Here is a 12,741-nt window from a genome sequence, read left to right on the forward strand (position 1 = left end):
TTCTATTATGCTTTCGGCTCCATCCCTTATTAAAATTAATTGATCAAAATGGAGGTAATGAAGATGCAAGTGAAATGAAAAATGGAGTGATACATTTAATTAATTTGATTAATTTAAAGCCGATATGACTAAAACAGTCGTGATGCCATGAAAACAGAGCCATGTGTCATCATCTTCCCCGTCTCACATTCACCATTCACAACACTTAATTGGCCTTTATCATTTAAGGAAAGTGGCGTCAAGGGGTGGAAGTAACAAAAAAACAATCGAAGAAAAGGTGAAGTGATGAAAATGCTTAAAATCATTCACAACACAACAAATCGTTTTCATTATAGAGAACGATCTAAACTTAGATAACTTCTGTTATGATTTGACGCTATAGAAAAATAAATTGAATTTGAAATACCCCACTGACGTTTGTTGTTTACACCACGCAACTTTTGTTACTCGTGATGTGACGGTGGGGGTTAACTCCGGAGCGAGTAACGTTATCGACTCCGGCCCAGGAGACCTAAACTACGGTGTCTCCCCTGTTTCTTCCGACCACAGTCGGGAGGCTGAAGCAGGAAAGGTTAACACTAGGATCAACATCGGCCAGGCCTTCCATTCATGGAGAGACCTTCGTCTGGTCAGCTAACGTTACTGCCAAGCATGTGAAACATATAGTGATATTGTGCTTTTAGCTGCTAATGATGCTAACGTTAATCAACATGATGCCTGTCAATTACGTTCAGTCTCGTGTGTGTCGCCTCACTGTTTTGACCGATGCTCGCTCGTGTCTACGTAGTGCGAGCACAAGCGCGAGCAACAGGACGCTGACTGTCGTTGACTTAACGGCCACAGGTGTCACTGTTTACAAGCAATTTCGGATCACCGAGAGTCCCTTTAAGCAGCTTTTACATTATCAACATGAAAGTGCTGAATATTGGAATAAAACAATTTTTTTGTGTGGGTGAAGTGCAGTTTAACAGTGATTCTGTCTGCATAATAACACTGAACGACATTCAATCTACAGCAATGTCACCCCTTTTGAAGCAAGTTAAATAAATTAAAATCACCGCTACAAAGAAAGTCCTTCACACACCCTGCATGTCAGCCGTCTCTTTTATGTGCATAACCCTGATTTATTTTCTCTCTCTCTTGACCCCCAAAGTGATCGTCTGGCCATGCGACAGGTCCGCTCAATCCTGCAGCACCTGGGCCTCACCAGCTCCACGACAGACGACAGCCTACTGGTGAAGGAGGTGTGCAGCGTGGTGGCACGCCGCGCAGCTCAGCTCTGCGGCGCCGGTTTAGCCGCCGTGGTCGACAAGATACGGCAGAACCGCAACCTGAATCAGCTCTCGGTCACCGTGGGAGTGGACGGCACCCTTTATAAGACGCACCCTCAGTAAGGAGCAATCATGTCCTAACACAAAGTACTAAACAAGTGTGCGTAGGTAGACTTAAGCCTTGGGTTACCATTGTCAGGACCTTACCATCATTCAGGCTAAGTGCTGCCTGTAAATAACCAGCCTGTTAATACAAGACAACTGAGGACCTGTTGTGCTTATTTTCAAGTGCATACTTGTTCTTGGGGTTTCTACTAGAACATGTTTACATGCTTTAAAGAACCAATATTTAATATATTTACTGTAATAAATCGTAAAATGACCCTGATGTGTCATCAGAGATTAAGGAAACATGCTGAATTGAAATACTGGCTTCTCCTACAACAATGCTACAGCCAGGATGTTCTCCTTTGAAATTTCCATTCTGGTCCGGAACGTCTGTTTTTTGCTTTGGATCTGTGTGATCTCGTCCACTGCCCATTTCAACACCCCGTTACCACATATGAAACAGATTGGCATGCAAACACAGCCTTCTGCAGCCATGGAAACAAGTAAACCAACTGGACCAACAGAGATAACGTTAACGATTCTACCCGACCGGCCGAAAGCCTCGGGGCATCTCTCTATGTGGTCCGTGTGCAGCTGGTTATCATGGCAGCGAGTATTTGAGACACACAGCCGGTGAAGTGATTACGATAACCCTCAAATTGCGAAAATGTGTGCTAACTACTGTCAGTCACACCAGAGGAGCGGACGTGCGGCGGCTCCAATGTTTTGAATTTGGGCTGCTGTTACCCATTTGAAACGCTAGCTGTCAGTGCTACATTGCTACTTGTAGCCCCCCTCGAAAAGCCCAGCCTGCTCTGATTGGTCAGTGAAGTGATCGGTCAATCAAACAAAACTCTTTGGACTCCACTCTAACTAGCTCTGTTTGAGGGCGTGCCAAACTAGCCGCTATGCAAATGTGTTACTTGGTGACATCACCATGTTAGAAGAAAGGGCAGGACTCCGAGCAACGTGTTTAAGGGGCCGCACACATGCCTCGTCTTTTGCATGCTCAAATCCATTGTTGTCAATGTAGACACGCAGCAGGCACACTCAAACGCGAGAGCGACGCCGTCGCAGCGCGCAAGCGTTCCCAAGCAGGTATTTTTTCGAGCCGTGACGGCTGCGCCCCGAGATTAAAATAGTTCAACTTTTCGGAATGCTGCAGTGTACTCCGCATGTCATGTGACGAGGAACAACCAATCACAGCCAGCAGATATTGTTTCTTTCTTCCGTAAATCTAATAAGTCTGATAAATATATGTAGGAGAAGTTAATCGTTTTATTGCAGGGCTACCCAGAGCTTTAGCATCAGTCCCACGGAATATTTTTCTTGCGTCACCCCTTTCTGTCCGAGGACGTCACAACATCCGGTGGAAAGGTCAGCCACGCTGACGCAAGCAAATGGAGCAGTAAATCCACTGTGAGGGATTTACGGAGCTGGAAATCCATTTATCTTTGTTTTGATTGTGTTTAGTTTAGTCAGTGAGGCTTCCTGCTAAATTAAAACAACTTCATCATCATCATCATCATCATCATCATCACTATAGCACGCAGGTTTTGGTTGCTTAGTAACGGTAGGCGCGACAGGAGCACAACCTCCTGCGGCACATTGGAAAGAAAAGAAATAGCGGCACAGCTGGCGTTTCTTTCGTGCGTTTTAGACGCGGCATGTGTACGGCCCCTCAGGCAGTCCAGGAGCAGTGTTTCTGTGGGGGGAGAGTAACTGTTTTTGATGTGGACTTTGGGCTTTGTAACTCCTTTTACATGCACAAAAAACTATAACACACTAAAGGAAAGGGAAAAAGCATAATAGGTCCCCTTCAAATTTTGAGACAGCTACTTAATGTTTATTCATAACTTCACTACTAAGTGTGCATCAAATATTAGAGGGGGAGATTTTCACGTCACTCTTTTCAACACTACCCTTTTTTTTTTTACTCTCTTTCCCTCCCTCACTCTCACTAAAGTTTCTCAAGCATCATGCAAGAGACGTTGCAGGATTTGGCACCGCAGTGTCAGGTGACTTTCCACAAGTCCGAGGACGGAAGCGGGAAGGGAGCAGCGCTGATCACGGCCGTGGCCTGCAGGATCAAGAGCGATGGGCAGCACTGAATCGTCAACATGAGCCACTACATCTGAGGTCGCCAAAATACAGTCACACACACGCCTTGACCTGAGTTTTAGATCTTTAGTTACTGATATGTTCAATCTGATTTATTTTGTGTGTGGTTTCACATACACGTGCATGTGAGTTTTTTGGTTTGTGTTCGGAATCATTAGTGAACTGTTCGTCATGAGCTGACGTTGCATAGGACGGTGGAAAATTCTAGTTTAGCTAGTGTGTTAGAGATGCACCTTCTGTGGAATATGACTGTTACGATCTGTGGTACACTCCCTCCTTTTTTGTTTGCACCTTCAAAGTCACAGGTCTTTTCATCCCAACTGACTTCATTTTTTTTTAATAACGTCTGTGATGAGCAACGTTAAAGATCAGACATCACAAAGTGCCTCTCAAAAAAAAATCAAAAGCCACGAGACATGAAATAAAGGAAGCTGGAAAGGAAATTGTAGATGATTGCGGTGCAACAGAACCAAGAAACCTTCCCTTGTGCTGAAAAAAAATAAATCATATCTTAATATGGAAATGACCCGAGCAACAACAAGGAACACATCTGCATGATTTTTGCATTTAGTTTTTTGCATTTGCATTTTTGCATACTTAGTTCTATTATGCTTTGGGCTCCATCCCTTATTAAAATTAATTGATCAAAATGGAGGTAATGAAGATGCATGTGAAATGAAAAATGGAGTGATACATTTAATTAATTTGATTAATTTAAAGCCGATTTTCACCAAAACCGTTGTGATGCCATGAAAACAGAGCCATGTGTCATCATCTTCCCCGTCTCACATTCATCATTCACAACACTTAATTGGCCTTTATCATTTAAGGAAAGTGGCGTCAAGGGGTGGAAGTGACAAAAGAAATAATCGAAGAAAAGGTGAAGCGATGAAAATGCGTAAAAACATTCACAACACAACAAATCGTGTTGAACTGTCAACAGTCGATCATCAGAGCAACACCGTTTCAAATAAAATGTCAGTCAAGTTCATCAAATCAATGGACAATTTATCACTATTTATCAATTTGCATACATTTTCATCACTGCCATTATTAATTCATATGCATTCTCATCACTTCCCTTTTTCTACAATTATTTTTTTGTTACTTCCAAACCCTGAGAGACACTTTCCTAAAATGATAAATGGCAATTTGGTGTTGTAAATGATGACTGTAAGATGGAGAAAATGATGAAACGTGGCTCCGTTTTCATCTCATCACGACTGGTTTAGTGAAATCGGCTTTAAACGAATCAAATCACTTGATATTTTATCACTCCATTTTTCATTTCACATCCATTTTAAGGCTCCATTTTTTTTTTAATTCACGTGCATTTTCATCAATTTTTATAAATTTTTCTTTACTTCCACCCCTCATAGAATAAAATTATTTTTATCACACTGAATTTATATTTTCATATCAATTTTAAGAATGAAAAAGATTTGAATTTAAGAACTTTTTATGCAGTTGTACTTTTTCCTCAAAAATAAAATTTAAATTTTTGTCTTCATATAAGTGTTAAATATTAAAAAAAAAATTCATTAAGAATAAATGTTACACTCTCCGTCTCTTCACTGAGTGGAGCGTCTGCCATCAATAAGGAAAGACTCGCTAGATTGACCCGACTGAACAAGACAACTGGAAGCAAAGCTTATTCATACTGTATCTTATTTAGTCATACTGTCATACTGTCTGGTCTCATGACTGCAACAAACTTATTCTCATGCATGAAGTAAGATGTACCAACGGTAAACATTGAATACATTGGGGGTATATTTAAAGAGAAAACAGAGAGACCCTTACAATGATTGCCTACCAGGAGGGGGGAGGTTAATTAAACCACAGGGGTCAGAATGTAAAGGGTTAGGATTAGGAATACAGAAGGTAAAAGAAGGGATTGTTCTAATCTTTTTTGTTGACTTGTTTGTTTCATTTTATTTATTTATGTCTTTCGTATCAAATTTGGATGGTACGCTGTACAAAGAAAGAAACAAATGGCAATCTACGACAAGTGTCTGAACAGGTCTGTGTAGCTTCAGAGAGAGATTTCAGATAATTCCTGAATTGTTGTACATGTGTGAGAATCAGTTGTTAAAACCATAAACGCCAACATCCAGTTGTATCATCAATACGATCTGTCTTTGTTTATGGAACAAATGTTTATTCCATCAGTAATTACTGGGGCTGTCAATCGATTAAAATAGTTAATCGCACATTTTTTATCAGTTCAAAATGTACCTTAAAGGGAGATTTGTCAAGTATTTAATACTCTTCTCTCCATGGGAGTGGGCAAATATGCTGCTTTATACAAATGTATGTATATATTCATTATTGGAAATTAATTAACACAAAACAATGACAAATATTGTCCAGAAACCCTCACAGGTACTGCATTTAACATACAAAATGTGCTCAAATCATAACATGTCAAACTCGAGCCCAACAGGCAACAACAGCTGTCAGTGTGTCAGTGTGCTGACTTGACTATGACTTGCCCCAAACTGCATGTGATTATCATAAAGTGGGCATGTCTGTAAAGGGGAGACTCGTGGGTACCCATAGAACCCATTTTCATTCACATATCTGGAGGTCAGAGGTCAAGGAACCCCTTTGAAAATGGACATGCCAGTTTTTGCTCGCTAACATTTAGCACAAGTTTGGAGCGTTATTTAGCCTCCTTTGCGATAAGCTAGTAGCTTAAAACTGAGCTACAACTTCCGAAAGATCAATTGCGTTAATGCATTTAAGAAATTAATGGCAAAACGAATTTGCGTTGTTACAGCCCTACTAATTACTATATGAAATGGTATTTTTCTTTACCGAACTGATTCTGATTACTCCATGTTTGATTAGCTTGATATGAATATGAATCTTCCTGTACTTCTTGCAAGAATCTTTGTAAACTTCTCGCTCCTTCGAGAACATATCCTATAATTACAGAAAAACAGAATTCAACAACAGTTTGTCTGCTTTGTTATTTAGATAAAAGATGACTGATACTAATCATTATTACTCCCACGGTGTTGTTATCAGCAAACAAAGACTGTCCCAATAAAGCTAGAGATGAGCCGCTGTTGGTGTCAATCCAGTGGAAGTCACTCTTTGTTCTCCTCAGACGGGCGCTGAATTAGATCGAATTACTCAATATTTGCACCTTTTCACTTCACTATTGCTTTGCTTTCTCCATTCAGTGCCCTCATTTGTTCTTGTCACACCACCTCCACATTTCATTATGTTGCTGTGCTATCCTGCCTCCCCCGACTCCACTGGCAGAACAAAACGGCTAAACAAGCTCGTACTAAAAACAATTGGAAATGTCCAGCTACCGTTTCCTGAAAGGCCGGCTGGCGCAGCAGCACGCCAACTGAAGCAAAAAGGTCCGATCTGCAGTGCTCTGAACTTTAACCACTGACTTCTGATTACAAAAAGCATGTTCTATTAGTGTGAAAGTGTAAGCATTCCTGAGAATTTAATTTCATCATATTGCGATGCTACAACAGATGGTAAAAGCTGGGTCTGATGAGTAAAATAGGAAACCTTTTAGCCTCTGTAAACCCACGCAGGTTAGTTTTTTGCACTACTTTGAACTGAAAATTCACAAAGGATGGATGAATGAAGTCATGGAGACACGTTAAAGAAACACTCGTGTTGTTGCCACAAATCAAAGCTCTGCCCACCTTCAACCTGAGCAGAGGTCATGTAGTGAGAAATGTAAATACAGGTGAATCTGTTACATAACATAATCATCTGCTCCAGACATTATAAATGATGGAATAATATACTGAGGCCTTTAACCGAAGCCTAACTCGTGTTATCTTGTACTAGCCGGTGTTTAAAGAGATTTGCATTTTTTGTGTGTAGATTTAAAGAGTTTGCGAAAACACCCTCGGACCCTCGATTGCTTTACGCGAGGGGGGAAGTTAATTAAACCGTGGTGGTCAAAGTGTGAAGAGGAAGGATTAGTGGATCTCCTGGGGGTGGATGGTTTAAGGGAAGGAAGAATTAGTTTTGCTTCATCTATAAATGTTTTTCCTGCTTGTATTAAGAGCATTTCATTTGGATGAAGTGTTGTGCTAGGACAGGGGTCAGCAATCTTTACTATCAAAAAAGCCATTTTAGGCAACAAAAAAAAAAATTCTGTCTGGAGCTGCAAAACATTTGAGCATTGTGATGAAGGTAACACAGTTTATCGTCTAAGTATATAGTATTTAAGTCTAATGCAGTGAGGGCCAAAGTGCAAATGTACTACGGAGTATTAGGGACACATTGAGGGAAATAAATCGGAGATTTCCAGAATAAAGTCATAATATTACGAGAAAAAAAGTCGTAATATTACAAGAATAAAATTAGAACTTTATATTACGACTTTTTTTCTCGTTAACTTCTGACTTTATTCTCGTAATATTCTGACTTTATTCACGAAATCTCAGATTTATTTTTTTTCCTCAATGTGGCCCTAATACTCCGACGTACTGTCGTACCATAGACCTACAAAAATACTAAATAAAAATGAAAATGTAAACAAAAAACAGTTATTCATTTCCATTTTTAAAAATCCACAGGGAGCTACTGGAGAGGAGCTAAAGAGCCGCAGGTTGCTGACCCCTGTACTAGTTAGGCTACTCACCAGTACGGACTACAAAGGTTGTTTTTTTTCGTGCACCGCCACTTCTCACAAGCTTCCGGTACTCTTTTCTGCCCTCTCCATATCAGGTTCTGTGGAATGTGGAGGGCATCTGGAAGAGCCGACGCACAGCACTAGTAATAATAATAATGGTCCAACATAATGTTAAAATACAAGTCAAAATCTTTCAAATTTTCTTGGGGGAGGATCCCCAGAAACCAACATCTCCTAGAATCAGAATGCGCCTCTGTAATATATACTGGAAAAACAAAGTTCGGAAACTTGTGTTCGGTCGATCATTTCTCTGTTGTTACAATGCTAATTGGCATTGTATTTTACATCGTTGGAAAGCCTGTTTATTTACCTTCGCAATGATGTCCAACTTGTAAGGATCATGCATTTGTGGGATGAGCAGCACAGCTGATTATGTGGGGAGCGCCCAAGAAAAATTTGCCAAAATGCTCTGTCAATGGTAAACAGTGTATTCTCATAAGGCTACCAGGAAGCCTGCAATGACTGCCCTTCACCGTCAGGTCCGTTTGCGCTGGTGTCGACAACACAGACAATGGAACCTGAACATGTGGGGGAATGTCATGTTCAGTGATGAGTCCAGGTTCTGTCTGCGAAAGTTGGATGGCAGGGTCAAAGTATGGAGACGACGCGGAGAACGCTATGCTGATTGTTGCACTGATCGAGTAACAGCTTTTGGTTGTTGGCATCTCCCTCACTGGCAAAACAAGGCTTTTCATCATTGAAGGCCATCTCAATGCAGTGAGATATCGGGATGAGATTCTGCAGCCAGTGGCGATCCCATATCTCCACAATCTGGCACCTAACTTCATCCTCCAAGATGACAACGCCCCCCCCCCCCCCCCCCCCCCCCCCCCCACAGAGCCAGGGTTATCACAGACTACCTCCACAATGTGGGAGTAGAGAGAATGGAACGGCCTGCCAAGAGTCCACACCTCCACCCAATTCAATACTTGTAGGATCAGCTTGGGCGTGCTGTACGTGTTAGAGTGACCAACACAACCATGCTGGCTGACCTGCAACCAATCCTGGTTGAGGAATGGAACGCCATCCCACAGCAACGTGTGACCAGGTTGGTGACCAGCATGAGGAGGAGGTGCCAGACTGTTGTGGCTGCGTATGGATCTTCCACCCGCTACTGAGGGTCCTGACATATTGTATTAAATGAATAAAGTGTAAAATAGCCAATATATCTTGTTTGTTCCTTGTTACTGATAGAGAGTTCAATCATCCAATCCAGCAAACAACTCAAAACAAGAGTCAACACCAACAGGAGAATTCACTGTTTACCATTGACGGAGCATTTTGGCAAATTTTTCTTGGGCGCTACCCACATAATCAGCTGTGCTGCTCATCCCACAAATGCATGATCCTTACAAGTTGGACATCATTGCGAAGGTAAATAAACAGGCTTTCCAACCATGTAAAATACAATGACCATTAGCATTTTAACAACAGAGAAATAATCCATCAAACACAAGTTTCCGAACTTTGTTTTTCCAGTTTATATAGAAGCATCCTGACGGGGACACGAGCTCACACACTTCAGCTCTGCATGCCCGTCTGGCTGGCTGGCTGCTGTTGACTCCTAGGCATCCTATAATATATTATAGAGAGATACTGTAGGCTACAAATAACACAGGAAAGCACTTAAAGGTCCAATATTATAAAAAAGTGAGATTTTAATTTTTTTTTTTATTATAAAGCAGGCTTAAGTCCTATATAAATACTGTGAAATTATCGAAACGCTCAATCCACAGGGAAGTACACATAGCCTGTATTCAGAAACCCTGCATTTGAAACAAGCTGTCAAGATTTCTGTCCATTTGTGATGTCACAAATATACAATAATTAAACCCTTTACACAGTTTTAAATGTAAACATTCTAAATGCATCCCAGTTTATTCCTGGTTGTAGTGCATGTGAATGACATCAGCTGACAGGAAGTACACATAGACCCAATCTGTTGCCTATCAACGCAATTCTGTTGCAATTCCGTCAAAATTTGCTAAAACAGCGTTTAAGACAGAGGGTAAATACAGGCATATTCAGGCTGACAGTATGAGGAAAATAAAGATTTTTTGAACATTACAGCATGTAAACATGTTGTAGTAGAAACACAAAATACAAGTATGAACCTGAAAATGAGCATGATATGGGACCTTTAAAGTATTAACACTATGGGTAGATATACAAACACACCACCTTAACCCTATAATGTTTACTGTAGATGCATAGCCCAGGTAAAATAATATAGCAATGAAATCACAGCTGATTACTGACACAGTATAACATGCTTAAAGAAATAATAAATAAATAGGAATAAGTCACAAGAGATGCTGATACCGGCCGATACACACGGCAACTTGTGAATAAGAGGAGAACTGGTACTTATTGTTTTCCACTTCAAGCACTGCATGTAATCCATTGTGTCCAGTAGAGAGAGAGGTGTGTGTAAATGACTTTCACCTTTAAGGAAACAGGTGAAAGTAATTTACAGGGAGACTAATTAGTCAACCTGAGGGAACGTTTTTGTTTTTTTTTCTTAAATAATATTTGTTCTTCTCATTCGCTTTGGCTCAATTCTCTAATGAGAATAATTTTTTTTCAAAACAATGAGCTCAAATCTCTGAACAATTAGTTTGTTGCTCACAACAAATTAGAATTTCTCATTCATTCAAATAAATAGCACGTGTTTTGGCACATGTGTGCAAAAAGTCAGTACAATTGTGTACAACAACCACTTGCACATGTCCTGCTGATCAAAACCGATGAGTTGATTCTCAGTGAAACTGAGAATCAACTCATCACAACTTCTAAACATTCTTTCACCGTTTGAGCCACAAAATGATCCATTCAATCATCAAAATCTGTCAGACATGCATGTAGTCAGCATGTACTCAGCTTCTCTTTATACGGGCATTTGTCTTTTGCATGTAGGCTGCCGACCTGGACGTGGCCGCAAGAGGAAAATTGATGACATATTGAAGAGACGGATAATACGAATGGTAACCAAAGAGCCCAGAACAACTTCCAAAGAGATTAGAGGTGAACTTCAAGGTCAAGGTACATCAGTGTCAGATTGCACCATCCGTCACTGTTTGAGCCAAAGTAGACTTAATGGAAGACAACCGAGGAGGACGCAAATCATAAAAAAGCGAGACTGGAATTTGCCAAAATGCATATTGACAAGCCACAAAGCTTCTGGGAGAATGTCCTTTGGACAGATGAGACAAAACTGGAGCTTTTTGGCAGGTCACATCAGCTCTATGTTCACAGACGCAAAAATGAAGCATCCAAAGAAAAGAACACTGTACCTAATGTGAAACATGGAGGAGGCTCGGTTATGTTATGGGGCTGCTTTGCTGCATCTGGCACAGGGTGTCTTGAATCTGTGCCGGGTACAATGAAATCTCAAGACTGTCAAGGCATTCTGGAGCGAAATGTGCTGCCCAGTGTCAGAAAGCTTGGTCTCAGTTGCAGGTCATGGGTCCTCCAACAGGATAATGACCCAAAACACAGCTAAAAACACCCAAGAATGGCTAAGAACAAAACATTGGACTATTCTGAAGTGGCCTTCTATGAGCCCTGATCTAAATCCTATTGAACATCTGTGGAAGGAGCTGAAACATGCAGTCTGGAGAAGGCACCCTTCAAACCTGAGACAGCTGGAGCAGTTTGCTCACGAGGAGTGGGCCAAAATACCTGTCGACAGGTGCAGAAGTCTCATTGAGAGTTACAGAAATCACTTGATTGCAGTGATTGCCTCAAAAGGTTGTACAACTAAATATTAAGTTAAGGGTACCATGATTTTTGTATAGGCCAGTTTCATTAGTTTGTTTTTTAAAATGATTCTGTTTTTCGGTAAATTTTATTTATTATTACTTTTGTCAGTTTCAAGTTATTTCAGTGACCATTGTGGGTTTTTCTTTCTTTAACGGAAGGGTACCAACAATTTTGCCTACGTGTGTATATAAATATATATATATATATATATATATATATTTATATATATAAAATGAGTGGATGCACAGTATACTGTAGGAGCAGGGGGGGGGGGGGGGGGGGGGGGGGGGGGGGGGGGGGGGGGGGGGGGTGGAGGGGGGAAGGGGGGGAGGGGAGATGATCCACGACATCTCTGTCTGTGGTTTCGGAAACAGGTAGACAGGACAGGAAGCATTCTTTCATCTTTCCAGCATGTTGCCCTATTAATCTGTTAGCTCTTGATTTGATGTATGAATTTGGCACTTTTACTCCTCTCTTTGAATCCTTATTGAAGGAAGGAACAATTGGGCCACGTCCAGACTCCCCTTTGTCACACACTTATCTTCCCTGTTAAAATGGCTCCTAACCACTTGGCATTTTGTTCAAGATTTAAAAGCAGTGAATGCTGAAGTGCATGTCAGAGCTCCGGTATAGTGCCGGATCCTCATATTATTTTGACTCAGGTTCCCAGTAAGCGCTACACATTTCTCTGGAATAGATCTAGCAAATTTACTTAAACGAAGCTCCTACACATTTACCTGACTATGCTGAACTAAGCTCAGCCTCTGCAAAGCATGACACATGACCACGGACTGGAGACCA

At 41.0% G+C, this 12,741-nt stretch overlaps 1 protein-coding gene across 2 annotated transcripts in view; it reads left to right on the top strand.

The window, feature by feature from the left end:
* Positions 1–5,622, top strand: part of hk2 (hexokinase 2) — a 60,781-nt gene extending 55,159 nt beyond the window's left edge. Inside the window, exons 18-19 of one of the 2 annotated variants that reach the window (XM_037776758.1) lie at positions 1,154–1,390; positions 3,346–3,490. In XM_037776758.1, coding sequence (XP_037632686.1) covers positions 1,154–1,390; positions 3,346–3,490 — 382 coding nt within the window. Of the gene's footprint in view, positions 1–1,153; positions 1,391–3,345 lie in introns of both variants that reach the window. The other variant, XM_037776759.1, reaches the window with a different exon arrangement.
* Positions 5,623–12,741: the final 7,119 nt, after the last annotated feature.

The sequence above is a fragment of the Sebastes umbrosus genome, chromosome 8 (assembly GCF_015220745.1).
Source record: "Sebastes umbrosus isolate fSebUmb1 chromosome 8, fSebUmb1.pri, whole genome shotgun sequence".
NCBI classification, from domain to species: Eukaryota; Metazoa; Chordata; class Actinopteri; order Perciformes; family Sebastidae; genus Sebastes; species Sebastes umbrosus.